Genomic DNA, 20,713 nt, shown 5'->3' with positions numbered 1-20,713 from the left:
CCGGAGATTGTTCAACAAACCACGGAAAAGATTAAGATGATTCAGGAGAAGATGAGAATTGCTCAGAGTCGTCAGAAGAGTTATCACGACAAGAGGAGGAAGTCACTTGAGTTTCAAGAGGGAGATCATGTGTTTCTTCGTGTCACTCCGATAACTGGTGTTGGTCGAGCTTTGAAGTCGAAGAAGTTGACACCTCGATTTATTGGTCCTTATCAGATTTTGGAGAGGATAGGGGAGGTAGCCTATCGTATCGCTTTACCGCCGTCGCTTGCGAATTTGCATGAGGTTTTTCATGTGTCTCAGCTGAGGAGGTACATTCATGATCCGTCGCATGTAGTCCAAATAGATGATGTACAGGTGAGAGATAACCTGACTGTTGAAACATCACCTATGAGGATTGAGGATCGAGAGTTGAAGCAGTTGCGGGGTAAAGAGATTGCCTTGGTGAAGGTAGCTTGGGGAGGACCAGCAGGTGGCAATGTGACTTGGGAACTGGAGAGTCAGATGAAGGAGTCTTATCCGGAGTTATTCGCTTGAGGTATGTTTTCGAGGACGAAAACTCTTTTAGTGGGGGAGAGTTGTAACACCCCAATAAAAATAAGATAATTATTTGATTTAAATTAATGTTATATTTATTAATTTAGTTAAATAATTGGAATTATTGGATTATTATTATTATTATTTTGGAATAATAATTATTGGAAAATATATAAGTGTGAAGTAAGGAAAAAGAATCCCATTTGGTAAAAAGAGTTTTACGTGAAACAGAGAAGCGGCTGAAAAGTGGAAAGTGGAGAAAGGGCAAAGAGGAAGAGCAAGGGCAAAGGTTGGAGAAGAGAAAAGCTTGGAGCTTAGAGATTTCCGGATTAACTCAGGTAAGGGGGGTTTATCGTCGTTTAATGGGTATTATGGGTTAGCATGTAATGGGTAGTGATAAGCCGTTGAATCGACCCTAATTGGGATCATGAATGCTGGAAAATTATGTTGGATAAACTGTGTTTAGGCTGTAATTGAATCTGTGTTTGGGTTAGTTGTGAATTTCCGAACGTATAGCTTTTTACGGGATTGGAATCGGAGGTCCGGAAGTCCTCCAACGGCGGAAAATGCGGAGAATTCTGCATTCTGCCTTGTGTTAGCGCAGGAACAGCTTCTGTCTTGCGTTAACCGGTTAACTCAGGGTGTTAACCGGTTAACACTGTTATGTATTCTGAATAATTGCTGTTTTGTCTGCGTTAACCGGTTAACCCAGGGCGTTAACCGGTTAACACTGTTGTGAATGCTGAGATATGGCTGTTTGTGCTGCGTTAACCGGTTAACCCAGGGCGTTAACCGGTTAACACTGTTAAGTTTTGGGCAGGAAGCGTGTTTGTGCTGCGTTAACCGGTTAACCCAGGGCGTTAACCGGTTAACACTGTTGCAGAGTGGAAAAATTGTTAATTAAAATGTTGTGTGCCTAATTGATGGTTGCCTATATCGGCGTGTGATATAGTAGGGATTATTTCCCGCTGTTTTGAGCAGTATAGGTATTAGTAGAGTGTGCTAATACTGTGTTTAATTATTTGACATGATATGATGTGTGATACATGTGTTGATACTGTATGATGGTATGCATAACGTTGTGAATGTGTATGTTATGCATGTGTTGTGAATGGACTGTTTTATGGCTTAGAGAGTGAGCATCGGTCCATTGTGGATTATTGTTGTGATGTTGCATTGCTAGGTGATTAGCGTGCATAATGTGGCCTTTATGGTGGTAGCTAATTCCCATGGTGAGGAATTAGTGATGTTAGTCATTTGGACTGTTTTTGATGTTTGGATGCTAGGTGAATTAGCGTGCATAGCATGGCCCTTGGGGTGGTAGCTAATTCCCATGGTGAGGAATTAGTGATGTGAGTCACTAGGTCTCAAATGAGTGGGACTGGTGAGCTTGGTAGCCGTACCTGGATTTGGTCGGTGAAGTTGAACTATATGTTCACAAATAGTCGGTACCGCATGCATGGAGTCTCATTGCATAATATATGTGTAGTGTATAATATGAATGGATGTATTCCAATGTTATACGTGTGTTGTGTTGGCATTGAGCATGAGTATGAATTGTGTTGATATTGAGTATGATGTTTGAGTTGATGTGCCGTTACTGAATGTGTGATACGATTAGGGTGATTAATGTGTTAAATTACTTAACATGACATTATATTCTATAATGCTTATTATATCGATTGAGGAACTCACCCTTACAACTATTTTTCAGGTAACGAGCAGTGATTGAGTAGAAGCTAATGCTTGGAGTCTAGTGTAGTCTCCTTAGTGGGTCATGCTCTGATAGATGTAACATCGGGAGGGAACATTTTAATTGTGTTGTTGATGTTTGCTGAACCAGTTTACATGTAGTATGTTACATGTTTTGAATGATCGATTTGATCTCTATCCGCTGCGTATTGTGCAATACTTTATGTTTTGAGTTAAATAATGAGCATGACCAAATATTATGGTGAATGGTGTGAAGTGTTTGTGTGACACCCTTAATTGCATGATTACTCTGATTTATATGTTGTTATTTTAATTAAATATTTGGGGTATTTTAGAAGGGTGTTACACAAACGCCGTTATATTGAGAAGTGAAAAAGAACTAAGACCACCCAAGAGGGTGAAGGAGATGGAAGATAATACCCAAGAGGCCGAAGTGAAAGAAAAACCTTATGTGCCTCCACCACCTTATAAACCACCCATTCCGTATCCTCAAAGATTCGCAAATTCTAAAACTGCAGGGCAATTTAAGAAATTTGTTGAACTTCTGAAGCAACTGAATATCACAATACCCTTTACAGAAGCTATCACACAAATGCCCCCATATGCCAAGTTTCTCAAAGATATCCTATCCAATAAGAAAAACATCGAGGGTAACGAAACAATTACACTTACTGCTGAGTGTAGCGCAATAATCCAAAACAACATGCCTCCCAAACTGAAAGACCCAGGTAGTTTCTCCATACCCTGTGTCATTGGAAAGTTCGTCATAGACAAAGCTCTATGCGACTTAGGAGCCAACATTAGTGTAATGCCCTTATCAATATTTAAAAGGCTCAACATGGGAGAACTAAGACCAACCAAGATGTCTGTTCAACTATCTGACCGCTCAATCAAATATCCTGTTGGTATGCTAGAGAATGTTCCAGTACGTGTAGGACAATTCTACATTCCTACCGACTTCATAATCATGGACATCAAAGAAGATGCCACTACACCTATTATATTAGGAAGACCATTCTTAGCTACCGCCAGAGCCATAATAGACGTGAAAAGAGGCAAGCTAGCATTCGAAATTGGAGAAGAAAAAGTTGAACTCATCTTGACACAATTCTTACAAGCGCCAGCTATAGACGATACTTGTTATCTACTTGATGTCATAGACGAGTGCGTAAGAGAGATGGAGATGCAAGAAACCACATATTCTGATATAATGAAAAACCGAATCCCTCCAATCTTTAAAGATGATAATTGACGTGAACCATACCAAAATGACAGTCTAAGCGAATGCTTAACACTTACACCCAATCACATGCCATGCCCGAAGAAACCAGACTTAGAATTAAAAACACTACCCAAGAACCTAAGATACGAATTCCTAGACACTGAACTCAAAAGACCAGTAATAGTCAATCACTACGCCAAAAAGTGCTTTTGGCAGCACCAAAAAGAAAGCGCTTTTTAAAAAAAGCGCTGTAATAGCTTGAAAAAAAATTCGCCTATGTAAAGAAAGCGCTTTTAAGGTAAAAGCGCTCTTATAGGTCTCCACTTATGAAAGCGCTTTTAAGGTAAAAGCGCTCTTATAGGTCTCAGTCTCACATCTATGAGTTTCACACTTATGAAAGCGCTTTTAAGGTAAAAGCGCTCTTATAGGTCTCATGGGTTTCACACTTATGAAAGCGCTTTTAAGGTAAAAGCGCTCTTATAGGTCTCAGTCTCACATCTATGAGTTTCACACTTATGAAAGCGCTTTTAAGGTAAAAGCGCTCTTATAGGTCTCATGGGTTTCACACTTATGAAAGCGCTTTTAAGGTAAAAGCGCTCTCATAGGTCATTTATAAAAATTATAATAAATCTAATATTACAAAATCCCTGACTTTCAGAAATCCCTCTTTCACTCTCTCTCGTTCGAAGCTCTCGCTGCCCTGGAAAAAATTCCACAGAGTACCTGGAAATCTCAACGATAAACACTGCAAATTTGAAAGAGACTGCATTCGAAAGAGAAGGATTCAATACCTGGAAATCTCATTGCGTTTTAAGGTTAGGTTTTCGTGTCTTTCTGTTTTGCCCTAGAAGTCAAAGAATAGGTGGTCGATTTTGGTTTGAATGGACTTGCATTGCTACATTATGGGTTATTTATTTGTCAGTATCGATTATTAGAGTTTGTGACTATGTTTGCTTAATATTCTGTAACTTACCGAAAGTTTCATCTTGTTCTGATATAAATGATATTCTGTAACTTGCATCGCCATTGACTTAGAAATAATGTTGGGAGTTCTAATAGAATCAGTGCCTTTTCAACATTTGTTTAAATTTGCTGAGAAAGTAGGAAGGAATGAACTGATATGTTTGCACCATTGTATCCTCATATTCTAACTATTACTGAAATTTCAGAAAGTGATTTTGATGTTAAATGTTGGATACTCAAATGGAATAACTTTGTCTGCTACAGTGATATATGTGATATGGTTTCAAGAACTTAGAGCAATGTCTCATATTTTGGCAATCCTATTACATGTTGGTTTGAATGAACAGTTAAACTTCAAAATGTACATTCATATTTTGGCATAACTTTGTCTGCTACAGTCATATTTTGGCAATCCTATTTAATGTTGTAAAATGATGTTTTAATATTATGTGAATTTTTAAGATGGTCACTGTAGTGTAAAATGAACCCTGATGGACTATATGTACATTTTTCATGTGCTTGTCTGCAGGTTGTTGAGTATCGTGGTGAGCAAATAGGAGGTCTTGAGGATCTGAGGGAACCATATATGTTGTTTTCTTCCTTTATAGATAAATTCTTGCTTAGCTTTTATTACATGGTTTGCGTCTAATTGAAAACTTCACGTCTTTGCCCATTTCAGGTTCTTACAAAATCGGTACTGCGTCTGAATCTGTTAATGCAGCTTACATATTTTCTAGAAAAGATCTTTCTCGGTATGTCTTTCAGCTTAAATATTATACAAACCCAAAGCATGTGTTTAATCATTTAGTATCTAGAATGAATCATTATGTTCAATTATTCATGTTAAGCTAATGAATCAAGTTACCAAAATATGTTAGTTATGTATGTTGCTTTATTATTTGACCTTGATATGCAGGCCTGCTATACAGATTCCCTGCGCAAGCAAAGCTGTTGTAGCTGTCCGGTTCTGTCCTATATTTTTTAATCTCAAAGCGACAAACTCAGGTACTTGTGCACTTAATATAGTTCTGTTTACAACCAGTAACTATGTACAACCAGTTATATGTGGTACTGTTCCAATTAAACTGCCTGTGTGGGATGTATTCCGTCTTAAATCTATATGACCTCTTACTAGTAAAGATCATGAGTGGTGGCCTAGAGGTTCAAAGTGATTGGTCTGAGCTAATTAGACAGTTTTATATTATTTAGCTCTAGTTATGCATTAGGAAGCAGTTATGATATTTGGAACTGTGTTTTGGTCGCAACAAGCTCTTGAGTTCTTGGAAAGGAGACAGACAAAAGACTCAAAATAGTGGGACTTAGACGAGTTTCACCCAATAAAAGAGTGTTAGAGTTGGTATTTGGATCAATCCAACCGTCCGCGTTGTTAAAAGAAAAGTAGAACATATTCCTACCAAGAAAAGAAAGAGACGTTACTGAAAAAGGTAATAGTATAATTATAGCCTATGTCATTCAAGAAAATTTAATTATAGCCTATGTCATTTTATATTATTCAATATATATATGGATTATTGATTATGGATTTTTATATTTTGTAATGAGGTTTATGACTCAAATAGAGATTCCAATCACGGTATGGATTTATAACTTAGGATTTGTTTTAATATTTATCGAATATTTCATATTATTTATTACTTTTAACTAAATCATGCATATTATGTTTTGTTATGTAGTACTTTGATGAATACAAGTGTGCTCATTACACGAGACTGCAGTTGGAACAAATCAAGGAGGAATTGTGTCAATATTTTATTGAGAAAAGATTAATTAGTATATAATGGTTTCAAAATAACATGAATACTTTGATGAAGAATGGTTTCTGGTTGGCAAGTGTATAGTTCTTTATATTTTTAACAGATTAGTTATGACTCCAAATAGGCCGTATAACATATTAGTTTTGACTTGTGTATAGTTCTTTATAATTTTAGTGATATCTTTAATTTCATGGATAGATTAATGTGTTCATTCTTGTGTTGGTTTGCTTTAAAAAATTACAAATGCTTGAATTATGACTCCAAATGTGTTCAGTGCCTATCTATCCTTGTGTTGGTTTGCTTGAATTATGACTCCAAATGTGTTCATTCTTGTGTTGGTTTGCTTGTGTTGGTTTAAAAAATTACAAATGCTTGAATTATGACTCCAAATGCTTGAATTAGAGAGGCTTGATTTACAGGTTTATGGGATTATTCCCAAAAAATATTACAGGTTGAAATGGTAGGCTTAAACTGAAGGCAGCGTTTTGTTATTTTACTAGAGGAAAAGACAGCGCTTTTTAGTAAAAAGCGCTGCTAAAAGTTGTCAATAGAGAGCGCTTTTTACTAAAAAGCGCTGCTATAGGTTGTCAATAGAGAGCGCTTTTTAGTAAAAAGCGCTGCTATAGGTGGTATGTAGACAACCTTTAAGAGCGCTTTTTACTCAAAAGCGCTGCTAAAGGTTGTCAATAGAGAGCGCTTTTTAGTAAAAAGCGCTCTTAAAGGTTGTCTATATACCACCTTTAGCAGCGCTTTTTACTAAAAAGCGCTCTCTATTGACAACCTTTAGCAGCGCTTTTTAGTAAACAAAAAGCGCTGCTAAAACCTATAGCAGCGCCACCTACGACAGCGCTTTTAAGCGCTTTTAAAGGCCAAAAAAAGCGCTCTCATAGGTCTTTTTTGGCGTAGTGAATGCAGACTTAGGACAAATTGAAACTGAAAAGTTACTAGATGTCTTAAGAAAATATCCAACCGCGTTAGGCTACAATATCGCTGATCTAAAAGGAATAAGTCCTTCTATCTGTATGCATCGCATTATGCCAGAGGAAGATTGTAAAACCTCTAGAGAACACCATAGAAGGATCAACCCAATCTTAAGTACTGTAATCAAGGATGAAGTAAAGAAGTTATTAGATGCAGGAATCATATATCCGATCTCCGATAGTCAATGGGTTAGCCCCGTTCATGTAGTACCCAAGAAAGGGGGTGTTACAGTTGTTAAGAACGAGAAAGGCGAATCTATATCACAAAGAGTTGTGACCGGAAGTAGAATGTGCATCGACTATAGGAAACTGAACAAAGCCACTCGAAAGGATCATTTTCCTCTGCCTTTCATTGATCAAATGCTTGAACGATTAGCTAAGCATTCCTACTTCTGCTATCTAGACGGTTATTCGGGATTCTTTCAAATTCCTATCCATCCTGACGACCAAGAGAAAACAACCTTCACATGCCCTTATGGTACATTTGCTTATCAACGAATGCCATTTGGACTATGCTACGCTCCCGCAACATTCCAAAGATGCATGATGTCAATCTCCGCTGACTTTATAGACGACATTATGGAAGTCTTTATGGATAATTTTTCTGCTTGTGGGCAGAGCTTTGAAGGATGTCTATCAAACCTTGAAATGGTACTTGAAAGATGCGTAAAGGTGAATCTCGTATTGAATTGGGAGAAATGCCATTTCATGGTCCAACAAGGAATCATGCTAGGACACGTAGTATCTGATAAAGGAATTGAAGTAGACAAAGCTAAAATCAAAATTATAGAAAATCTTCAACCTCCAAAAACCGTACGAGAAATACAAAGCTTCTTAGGACACGCTGGTTTCTACCGATGCTTTATCAAAGATTTCTCGAAAATTACCAAACCACTGACTGGTTTATTAATGAAAGACGCTGACTTTATCTTTGATGAGAAATGTTTAACAACGTTTGAACAATTAAAAACAACTTTAATCACCCACCTATCATGCAACCACCTGACTGGAGATTACCATTCGAAATCATGTGTGATGCGAGTGACTATGCCGTAGGCCCAGTGCTAGGACAAAGGAAGGATAAAAAACATCATGCGATCTACTATTCAAGTAGAACCTTAGATCCTTCCCAAATGAACTATGCCACCACTGAAAAGGAACTTCTAGCTGTTGTGTTCGCTTTAGACAAATTCCGTTCTTACTCAGTTCAATTTTGTTACTTTTACTGCTGTTACTGTCTTGTTATTTTGTTTCCATACTGCTGCTATTTTATTTGTATTGCTGCTATTGTTTTGTTACTCTGTTTCTATACTGTTACTGTCTTTACTTTCTTCTAGTTATTATAATGTCTATTTTTGCTATGGTTCTGACAATATGATTTACTCATAACATGCAAACAGTTAAAAATTAATGTCAGTAGTCATAAAACATGCATTCAGTTTTTCCATTTTTCCTATGCAAAAATATGATCGTTGCAGATCAGAAAACAAAATCTGCGTATGTGACGCTCGTCACATGAACGTCACGACCGTTATGCGTCTTACGACCGTAACAGGTACGTGACGCTCGTCATGCCTCCAGAATGTGTGTTCTCTGTTTTAATTAAAACAGAGGCGCACTATCCTTTTCTTCTTCCTCATCTACTCGTTTTTGTTTCCTTAACCCTCCACCCACACCATAACCGTCCCACTCACACCCATTTGTTTCTCCATTAACCCCTAATTACTCACTCCATTACCCCTTCCGTCACTCCCTACTTAAACATAAACAAGTGAGTTTTCTATAACTCACGAAACCCTAATCTCAAACAAAACCCACTTCTTCTATTCCTAATCTCAATTTGCATACACCATGGCCCATCAAGAGAGACCTGCTCCCGACCTTTCAACTATCATATCCAGAGAGGGAGAGGCTGATGAACGACAAAGAGACAACTACCTCGAGTACTATCAACGTTCAGTTCAACCCACGAGGTATGTTGATAATGATTGTATTAAGGAGTTGGGGCTTTTAGATGGCGTGGGATGGATGCTAAACATCTCTGGTTTAACGCAGCTCTGTACCAACCCACAACCAACATATGAAGCTTTAACCCTAGAATTCTTGAGTTCATTCTCCTACATAACACCTCCCGGTGCAACTCAGTTTTTCACCGGGCTCGCCACATTCAGAATGTTCGGCACTGAGTATTCTTTGAACCAAACACAAATAGCCCAAATACTTGGTTTCCGACATGGAGATGGAGTTCACTGTCGTATCCCTGACGGATGGCCTGCAATAGTGTTTGGATTATGGCATAGTATTACCAATGTTAACGTCACAAGCTGGGATGCACTCAACGCAACATACATTCACAACCCGACTATCAGATATTTCTACCGAGTTTTAGGACACACGGTCTTCGGAAGAGTCAACAACCATAAAGTAAACTCTAAGGAGCTTTTCTTTCTTCACTGTGTGTTCACTCCGGTGGCGTTCAATGCTACCCCGTTCTTATTGGCCAACATCCAGGCTAACTGCATGAGAGGCAACACATCATTCTGTTTTGGAGGAATCATCACTTCCATAGCATTGGGCCTGAATCTGGGAGATAGGCTTGCTAACTTACCTTCCTTGCCGGCCGAGTTCCTTAATACCGATTATTTCCGCTCCTCGCACCTTATCAAAATCAGAGACGATGGGAGATATCACCTTGTGGTTCGGAACAAGATAGTCCGATGCGTCATTTTGCCTAATAGGAATCGTATAGATCCGTAGAACATGGCAAATTGGACTTTTGATCTGAATGCTCCTGAGCCCATTGAAGAAGATCCTAATAATAATGGAGCTGATGAAATTGAAGAAGAGCTAGACCGACAGGTGCCCCAGCCTATACCTGCTGAGATCCCACAGCCACCTCTTGAGCATGCTGCAGAGACATCTTCCCGAAACCAACAAAGAAATGAGCGCTAACCCACCACCATGGAAGACATCTATGCTGAGATGTTGCGACATAACCAAAGGACGGAAGAGTGCCAAATCGAAATGATGCAAGCGATCCAGTAAATACAAAGAGACCAGCGTGACTATGCAAACTGGCATGACCAAGGGATGACGAAACTATCCGAAGAAATACGTGCCTTGACACATCGTGTTGATGCCATCCAGGAATACACTCAGCATGTAGGTTTGGATCCTAACCAGCATGGTAGAAGTCAATGTGCACGAGCAAGAGCTAGAGCACGTAGAGCCCAACGTCGTGGCGAAGAGTAGTGATCATCCCGTTTCTCCCTTTTTCTCACTTTATTTTGTCGCATTGAGGACAATGCTCGGTCTAAGTGTGGGAGGGAATCCTTACCGTTTCGTTTATTTGCTTCTTTCTAATTAGCCATAACAATTATTTTTTTTATGTTAAATGCATACCCTACGAGTATATAGGTTGTCTTACATAGGTTATGTTAGGAAGCTGAGAAAAATCTAACATGATTGATACCGTCCTGAAACCTTAGATCTCTCACTTTTGTGAGATCAGTTTGAATACCCATTATACCGATACCTTAAGTTTCCGTTCTAGATTAACCCCTAGTAGTTTATACTAGCAGTGATCACCGTCTTAAACACAAACCATGTGAAGAGCCGATAAATATAAGTGATTGGTACCTACAAATTGAAAAAATCCTTCATACTTTTGCTATTGAGAAATTGAAAATGCACCATATAAACGGTTGCAAGATATACAAAAGGAAAGAAAAACCAGTTGTCGGTTGGTTCAGAGGTACCTGGTACTGGACTCGGTAAGGCGAACTACGGTTCGATCCCCCACAACCTTCAATTGGGATATATAAAGGGTTACCACACTCGTGTACCAGACACTGTGCTAAAAAAGGATCAAAGTCACTAACTGGCTACTTCACTAAGTGCGTGTAAAGGCAAAGGGCTTAATGTGATTGCGCTAGAATGAAACCGGGTGAAATAGAAACAAGAAGCATTAGGTTGAGCTATAATAGCATGATTCGAACTAGTTTGTATAGAGGAGAGATTTATGTTAATGCTTGTTGCTTGTGTCATTACTGTATCTTTAGTGTTTTACTTGAGTATCTGTCATTCTAACGAAATACCTAACAACCACGTACGAATTGGAAATGTGTCATGTATTCGCGTTTAACTAGTGTTTCGAATTTTATACTGATTATTTACTTGAGGACAATCAAACATTCAAGTATAGGGGAGTTTGATAACGCGAAAATGTATCGTATATTCGCCTTGATTTACATTCAAAAATCGTACCGTTTTCATTTATATTCCGATTATTCCGCAAGTGTTTAAGTAATTTTTGCAGGTATTTCAATTCCAATGCTTAAATGAGCAAAGTATAGAAAAGGAAGGAAAATAAGAAGAAACATAAGAGAAACAACAGAAAAATCAGAAAATATGAACTTTGTGAATATGACGACCGTCACACACCATCACGATTGTCACGCTACCATTAAGTGTGACGAACGCCACAAGTCCATCACGACCGTCAGGTATGCAAAATTAGAGTTTCAAACAGAAGTGGTCCACGTCGCCCTCAACTCAACCCAGTCTTCGCTCCTTAAACCACCTTCCCGTGAATCCCTCACTCAACTAAGTCCTCCTTACTTTTATTAAGCACGAAGACCAAGAGGGATTATAAAAGAATGGAAGTTGGAAACTTCCAGGACTCCCGCTCGCTCGTCCTATCTCTCTGTTTTTTTTCTTTCCGCTCCTGCAATTTTATTTTCACGTTATTTTTCTTCAGCAAGCATTATTTTCTTTGACTGCAATTTGTTTACCTTTCCGTTCAGAGCTTTGATTTTTCCCTTTTTCCTTTCCATTTTTCACTTAGCCAAAAGTAGTAGTTTCCTACATTGGGGAACTACTGCAACTTAGTTAGTTTAGTTTAAGCATTTGTTTCGAAGAAGCAGAATCCTACCGACTTGTGGAGGACTGCTCGAGTACTTCAAGATTCAGCCTATTCAATTAATCAAAGTTCCAGGTTTTTTATTCAATTATTATTATTGCTTTATTATTAAATAATCATGTTTGATTTATTGTTAAATTGTTTATGTTCGTCTGCATTTGCATTATTTAACATGTCCGGCTAAACTACCAGTATCAGTATGTAAACAATTTAATTAGACGGGATTTAATAATAATCGGTGTAAACTTCTTTTCTCAAATAATCTTTCTGACTGTGGTTTTTAATTTGAATTTAATTAACTTTGTCATGAGAGTGAGAAGCTATTTAATACGGTTTTGCCACGAGAGTAACATCAATAGCATTAGTTTGACCATCGGTCCTTGTGGGTTCGATATCTTTTAAAACTAAACGACTAGACTGTGCACTTGCAGTCAAGTATCTGATAGACTATATTTTATATACAGTCACGGCATGGTCAACATACCTGTATTCGAAACTTCGTCTTCAATTCTTCAATTCCTTGATTTCACTAGACTGCGCGGCTTCAAACGCCAGTTCAATCGTTTCTTCGAAATCTTCAGCTTAGGGTTCAACCGTATCTTCAGCTTAGGGTTAAATCGTATCTTTAGCTTTTGAACAACACCATAACATTTTGGTTGCTATGTTGAATCTCATATCCACGTCACTTGCACTTGAAAGTTGTTTTTTTGACTTTGACTAACGGCACTACCGGAAGGACAAACGTGACGATGTTTCAAAAGTTAAAAAATCAAAGTGACACGAAAAAAAATTAAGGGACTAATCTGAATCCAAAAACATAATTAAGTGAAAAAAAAAGGAAAGATATTTTATCTACTTTTTTAAATTTAAATTTTGGGGGATGAATTTGTCCCATATATTTTATTTTATTGCAAGAAGTTAATTATCCCTAACGTTAATTGATAGAGATTTTAGAGGTAAAAATAGTAAGAACAGAATAATTATAATTATAATTTGAATAAACAGAGAGCGTAAGTGAAGGCAAAGGAATCGAAATTGATGCCAAAGCATAGAACTTTGATCTCAACATGTTTGACTTCTTCTTCCTTTCTTTCTCCATTTTTCTTCATCACCATTCTATACCATAATCACCGATCAAAAACAGATACACCTTTTTCCCCTTTAATCGCACATACACATGCATGCAACGAAAAGGTGGAGGAATTTGAAACAATTAAGAACAATGTCGTGGGTAAGATCGGCGGTCAACAGAGCCGTCGAAGCAGGTGGCCAGAGCAATCTCACCCGCACTGTTCGCAATTACGCCGACACCGTCGTTCACCATGCAAGCAACGCCGTCGCCGGAGGTGCCAAAATCATACAGGATCGCATTGTATGTCATTTTTCCTTTTCTTCTTAAACATTATTCCGTTGGAGTCAAATGTTGTTATCTTATGCGTCAATGTATGACAAATGACTTGAGATTGTTATTATTACTTGAGATTGTGACAAATGACTCAATGTGTTTTGGAAACGGCTGAATGAGTCATATCAATTTCAATCAATAGAAGAGAATGTCTCTAAAATAGTATGTTTGGTGAAAAGTTTTTACTTGGCTGTGTACCTTGTAGTGTAAGCAATAGTAGAATCACGAACCTTCAAATTCGTGTTAGGTCTGATATGGTTTTGTTATTATTGATGAATGAATAGGTATCGCGGAATATGCAAAGTTTTAGGCATACTGTAAAACGGTTAGAAGAAGTTTCTGTTTCATGTAGAGGGATAGAGAGAGTTCAGTTGCTTAGAAGGTGGTTAGTTGCCCTCAAAGAAGTTGAGAGACTTTCTGCTACAAGCACCGTCACTGACACCGCCAATGCAAAAGATCAAGACGACCACTTTGTTTCTGATGATAATAAGGATTCGCCTACAGCACCTACATTGGTTTGTTAAGCCCTTCATCATTTGTGTTATTTTATGGCCTCAGTTATATCATTATATGCTAAGTTACCCCAATCTCTTTTTCACAAGATTACTGTTTTTGTAACTTTGCTTTAGTTTACTTGTTAGCCAAGTAATTTATTTATTCTCATAGTATATAACCATGTACAGATTTACTATGTAGACCCTGGTGTCCCGGGTGAACCAAAAACTTTTCAAGATGTTTTTCTCCACAGTCAAGCTCTTGAGGGCATAACATTGTCAATGGTGAGTTACTTGACGCAATATATTTCAAATTTACAGTTGCTCAAAGTTTAGCTTTATATTTGCTGATTTATGGAACTTAACCGCAGGTTAACTCTTTTGTGTGACTCAGATTCTTGAAGAACCAAATGAGGAAGAAGTTTCGCTACTTTTAGAGATATATGGGTAAATTTGTCTTTATTTATCTCTTTTCTTTGGTTAACTGATATTCTGAAGCCAAATGTTGGTCGAAGATAGTTAGCGGTTTTCACATCAGGATTAACTTCCTTAAAATAGTTTCCGGTTCGGTTTTGTTTAGGCTTTGCATTAAAGGGGGGAAGGAGGAACAAACTGCCTTGTTAACCAGTGTACAGAAGTTGGCAAAAGCATTTTCTGGATATGAAGACGAAGTACTGGTAAGTGTTTTAATATACTTTTCTATAGACTTATTCGTTTATCGTTAATATAAACCTACACACATTGTGAGGAACATGTACGCATATACTCATTTTCCCTTTCCACTTTATATTTTCAACAGGCAAAACGAGAAGAGTTACTTCAATATGTTCAAGCTTCGATTTCAGGGCTGAAAGTAAATGCTGATCTTATGAGGTTGTTACAAAAGAATATTGATCTTCTTGACTTAATATGCTTTGAACCAATGTTGAGACTCAAGAGTAAATTTACTTTTCTTTTCTCCTCTTGTATGTGATACACTCTCCTATCTCAGAATAGAAGTTGAAGCCTGCAATCTGAAAGATAAAATTGACAAGATGAAGGCATCAAATTCAGTCGAGACAAAGTCTGTTACAATAGAGGTGAGATATTTTTGGCAATTATTAATGGATTAAGATCACGTGATCATGTATCTATATGTAAATTTATACCTTAGTTGCAATTGAGCATTTTTGTCTATGCTCAGGCTTTAGATGAAGCTATGAAAAATATTCAAATGTGTTCTAAGTTGGAGGAACTCTTATTGAAAAAGAAAGACTTTAGCTCTGGTGATTCTCCAGAACTTCATGCTGAAAAGGTCATTTTCTTATCTCTTCTACTAATGAAGCGTTTTATCTAATTACGTTATGGTTTCTTCATGATTCACCGAAAAGAGCATAAAAACTAATCAAATTTGATAATGTATTTGTAATTCGTTAAATAAGTGGCTTTGAGGGGGCACCAAGCAATGTTTCAGTGTTTTCGGTTTGGTTGAACATTTAATATTTCCACCTGCTTTAGGCTGATCTAACCTGAATTCTGGAATTTCCATAATTATGTAAATTCATTTTTATCAATTATTTGCCATAAACTTGTAGAGTCCTAAAGTTTGAACACATTTATGTGTTCTACACTAATCAATGTTGTATTATTTATACTTCAATTGCATTTGTAAGTAGGCATACTTTTTTTATTCACAGTGAAATGATGCTCAATTTCCTGCTCTTGATGTTAAACTTTTTGTGGGTGATGCTGGGTGATTGAATCACTTCCAGGTTGATAAAATGAAAGTTTTGTCAGAATCTCTTGCAAATTCTACCACAAAAGCTCAGAGTCGCATTTCGGAGCACAGGTGACAGAATAGTTATTATGCTTCTCAGTTTCTTAAGATTAAAGAAAAGAATAAAACTGTTTTTTTCTTGTATATTCAACTGCTTTCATATCGCGCAAAGGTACTAAACAGACTTTATGTTGCACGATACATATAATTTTCGTTTTGAAGTAAAGTTTTGATACTTGTTGCATCTCAACTAATCTTTTGGTTAGATGAAAGTTTGTATGGAAACAATGAAAATGTTGAATGAATTTTTTAAATATTTTTCTTCCATAAATGTTATTGTTGTTTTTATTCTCAAGCAGATCTCAGAAAGAAGATGCACTTCATTTTCGGGTAACCAAGTCCAGTGAGGTTAGCGAAATTGAGAAGGTACATTATCAGATTATTTTGTCTTGATGTAGATATAGAAAAGAATTAAGATATATGAAATGAAATCGATGAATATGTCAAGTTACATGCCAAAGTACTATTTCAGGAGCTGGGAGTGGAGATTGAAGAACTCGAGAAGCAGAAAAATGAGCTCGAAGACAAACTTAAAAAGGTTTTTTAGTTCACCTCTTCTTGAATGCTTTAATTACAATGCTAAAAAACAGTTGAAATCAGGGACTGCACCTTTTTATATTTTGTTGCATAGCATCTGCATTGATTATATCCAGTTTACGCGACTAAGATATTATTGTAGGTGAACACTTTGTTGACATCTGCTCGTACACGTCTCCGCAATGCAAAAGAAGAAAAAGACCAATTTGAGGATGCAAGCAATGAAATTATTTTACATTTAAAAACAAAGGTACAAAAGTTTTTTATTCCATGCAGATCGTTAGGAAGCTCGTAATACAACCATACCATTTTATTATTAAAGTTTTCCTTATATTAGGAAGACGAGATGTTACGAGCCATTGCTTCTTATACAACCGAAGCCAAGGTTGTTGATACATGGGTCAATTTTCTAGAGCACACATGGATATTTAAAACCTCTCTTACCAAGAGAAATGAAGAGCAGATCAAGTATGTCATGTAGTTTTAACAATCAAATATGATCAATTAACATTTGAAATTATACTTTTTTTGAGTTTGTTCTACAAATAAATATATGGCATGATAGTTATTTTATGTGACTTAAAATGTGTATTTTCATCTATTGATTTTTTGTTTTGTTTTTACATCTGAAGTGCTGAATTGGAGAGATATGGAGATTATTTTGTGAATTTGGTTGTTAATCTTCTGTCTTCTTATAAGGTAATAAACAATCCTAACTTGAGATTTCTTTTTAATTTTTTTAATATAAACTTATTTATTTCATTTTTCTCATCTTCACATCACTGGCTTACGCTTATGTTAGGAAAATTTGGGTTCATCTGTTACTCAAATAAGAACACTTGTGGAGAATTTAAGATCAAGTCAAGGGTATGTATTGTATTCAGCCTTTCTGAATTGTTATTTGTGTCAAACCGATGCCTTCAACGGTTGATTTTTATCAGGTTAGAAATACCAGTAGACGTAGATAATGACGGTTCCAAAGTAGAGAATCCAAGGAAAAAGCTTGAAGAAGAGTATTTGGACATAGAATCCAAGGTAACTTATATTTATAATGTTTGTTTTTATCTCCTTATGTGAATTTATAACCTGTCATAGCTTTAATGTAAGGTAATCATATACTCCTAAGGTAGGTATAACATAAAACTAATGATCTTTGTTTTTTCGACTTGTCAGTTTTTAACCACTTTGAATATAGTGGACTTCATGAACAAGCAGTTTCACATTCAAAAGCAAGGCATTTTCAGGTATGCTGTGTTTGAATATAGATTCCCTACTATTGATCTAGACCATTGATTTGAGATCATTTGGATCATATTAGACCTCCTTCAAATCATCTTTAAATCGTCTACACCACTGATCTGAGATCAATAACCAAAATCAGTTACCGCGTCATACATTTAATGCGTGGAGGTCAAAATCCATTGTGTCTTGGAATTGGATTCTAGTCATGCATGTATCGCCATCAGTTAAATCTATTTGATGAAGACACAATATGAATCATCCCATCTCTATCCAACAACTGAAATCTCTTGATTTCATAAATGTGTGATTCTCGTGGTGGTCGATGTTTCTTACTCTCTTTCTTACACTACCTCTATCATTGTCTCTTTTTCTCATGTTACGCGTTACACTTATAACGCGTTGTTTGCTTATACAATTACGGTTTTGATACAGAAAAGATAAGGACAAGGTGACAGAACTATCACACGCCATTGAGAAAATAAAACAAGATTTTGAATCAATTGAGAGACCAAAGTTGCAAATTGAGGCACCAATTGAAAAGTCAGAAACACCCTCAAGTCAAATACACTCAACTCCATCCCCTACTTCCAAGTTGCCTAATAAAAACAAGCAAGATAAAAAGAAAAAATCTCCATCATTTACTTTGAGAACAATATCAATTGAAGAACTCGATAAATCAAGCGAGGATGACTCAGCAGAAGAGATAAGTGAATGGGAATTTGATGCACTTGATAAAACTCACACCCTGAGTTGACCCTTTGACCCACTTGGAAAAAGACCAACATTACTCATGTTGTAAAAAGAGTGAGAAAAAGGTTCTGTGTCTTTGGAAAGACAGGGACACTGTGTAAGTCATACCAGACAACATATCCTTAACTACATTGTCTAGGAAATTCACTTAAGAATGTACATGAAACAGCTTTGGTCCACTGAAAGTTAGTTGTACTTGTATCATTATTCAGGTATTCAATCATTGATGATGAAATTGAAATGTAGATGTTTAACCATGTAACTTTTTGAATAAAGAGCCTTGTCTGTAAAATTTTTGTCTCAGAAAAATCCTTTTAATCATAAGCTAGAAAAAGGTGACATAATTAATTGACTTTAATAATTAGCTGTTATGATTGAGGATTTCGGGGTCTTGCACAATATGCAACTCTATTTTCAACTTGAATGATGTAAAATCTCTTGTGAGAAAATGAAGTGAACTTGAGGAATAATTGTTGAATTAGTTATTACAAGCTGAATTGATTGTCGTTATTGAGAATGATTTTTTTAAGATGATGATAAGTTTAATTTCTTTTTGTTTGAAAGTAAGTTGATAAAAGAGTCTAATATGATGTTTGAAGTTCAAGTTTCAATCATTTTGAAAGATTTGTTGTTTGAGGACAGACAACTTATTAAGAACGGAGTTGTGATGATACCTCATCCAATGTAATTTTTAGAATCGTTTGAGGCAATTGTTTAGTTTCTTTCTTAAAAGTTATGTTGAATAAATAGTAGTTAGATAAAATAAGGTATTATTATTTTCATTTTTTGATAAATCAAATAGTCTCCGAAGTTTTGTTTTGTTTAATTGATTTAGCACAATGCTAAAATTTGATTCAAAAGCAGCCCTTATATATATATATATATATATATATATATATATAGTTTTAGATGTTTAAATGAAGTCAAATAAATTGCACATATTGATCAATTTAGTTGTTAGTTATTTAAAAACATCAACTATAAATGAAAATTCAAACTTAGTGACATCTCACTTATATATCTTTAAAAGTTAAATTCCATTTATTAAGCTACTTAAAAAAAATTACACATAAAAATTAATATTTATAATTATAACTTTTTTATGTAGACATCGAAATTCAATCTATAATATAAAAAAATAAGATGTTCTGGTAAACTAAATTTTGCCTTTTTCTATAATTCTGCCACATCATTAAATTAAGGGTAATTTTGATCCGAAATTTACTTTTTGCAACCAAACTACTATATTGAATCAATTTGGTTGATAATGTTTCTATTTTCTTTCATTTTACACTCTTTTAACTAATTTTCCTCCTATTACTTACGATGGAACTACTTCATTCCAACTTTTTATTCTTTTTTTTTTGTTTTCCAATGAGTTTTCAACTTATAGTCAAATCAGATTGATTACCTTTTTGTCTCATCACATCAATGCTTTTTTTTCCCAAAAATTTCTCTCTTCCTATGCACTTTCAACTTTCATCTTTCTCTCTCTCCCCCTTTGCACTACCAATTTCATCTCCTTCTTCCTCTTACTCTTTCTTCTCCTCCGTGTTTTGGTTTGGAGACAATCTGTTTTCTAAAAATTCCAATACAACCCACACTTCTTCTTTTCACACCTCCACAAAAATCTAACATAGAGACGCAAAATCACTGGAGATAAAAAATAGAAACTAAACTCCAAATCCCTAAGCGAGGCGGTATCAAAGCTAAACTTCACTTTGTGCACAACATATTTCTTTTAATTTTTTTAGATCTATTTCGAAAACTCAACGTGTTGTTCATCTATTGTGATGTACGTGATATAATTGGTGGACCTGCGAAAAAAACATCGATGAGAGTTTCTCAACACACTATTCTATGTGTCTGAAGCAATGCATGTATGTTGTAATTACTGTTGAAACCCTAGAATTTTCATAATTGAAGTGATTATTGTATTATATATGCATTTTTTACCATTTGAAAAAGCATATACGTTATGTTTTCACACACACACATATATATATATATATATATATATATATATATATATAATATATATATATATATATATATATATATATATATATATATAATATATATATATATATATATATATATATATATATATATATATATTATATATATATATATATATATATATATATATATGTGTGAGAAACAAATTACACCTCTATTATGTAGTGTTCAGTTTTCATACAAAGATTTGGCGCAATAGATTATAGTAAATGTGCAACAGGTTGCACCCATTCCAATTTTTGTATTTTGAGGCAGAGACTTAGTGCAATCGGTTGCACAAAATGTGCAACCAGTTGCAAGTCTGAGAAGTTTGTTTTTCTCATTAGTTGGTTAACTGTA

At 35.8% G+C, this 20,713-nt stretch overlaps 1 protein-coding gene and 1 long non-coding RNA gene across 2 annotated transcripts; both read left to right on the top strand.

Annotated features, from left to right (window-relative positions):
* The first annotated feature begins 4,167 nt into the window (after positions 1-4,167).
* On the top strand, positions 4,168-5,443 carry LOC127097545 (uncharacterized). The gene is made up of 3 exons (XR_007793081.1): positions 4,168-4,287; positions 4,965-5,187; positions 5,352-5,443. It is a non-coding gene; the product is annotated as an uncharacterized LOC127097545 (long non-coding RNA).
* Positions 5,444-13,145: 7,702 nt separating this feature from the next.
* LOC127092610 (uncharacterized) lies at positions 13,146-18,852 on the top strand. The gene is made up of 18 exons (XM_051031493.1): positions 13,146-13,483; positions 13,801-14,031; positions 14,200-14,295; positions 14,405-14,457; positions 14,591-14,687; positions 14,810-14,883; positions 15,002-15,089; positions 15,194-15,304; positions 15,762-15,838; positions 16,126-16,192; positions 16,299-16,364; positions 16,506-16,613; positions 16,701-16,831; positions 16,996-17,062; positions 17,166-17,230; positions 17,305-17,398; positions 17,537-17,607; positions 18,038-18,852. The coding sequence occupies exons 1-18, from the start codon at positions 13,289-13,291 to the stop codon at positions 18,357-18,359; spliced, it is 2,013 nt and encodes a 670-aa protein (XP_050887450.1). The 5' UTR covers positions 13,146-13,288; the 3' UTR covers positions 18,360-18,852.
* Positions 18,853-20,713: the final 1,861 nt, after the last annotated feature.

This window comes from Lathyrus oleraceus, chromosome 6 (assembly GCF_024323335.1).
Source record: "Lathyrus oleraceus cultivar Zhongwan6 chromosome 6, CAAS_Psat_ZW6_1.0, whole genome shotgun sequence".
NCBI classification, from domain to species: domain Eukaryota; kingdom Viridiplantae; phylum Streptophyta; class Magnoliopsida; order Fabales; family Fabaceae; genus Lathyrus; species Lathyrus oleraceus.
The sequence above is the reverse complement of the archived record's forward strand: the minus strand, read 5'-3'. Positions and strand labels throughout refer to the sequence as shown.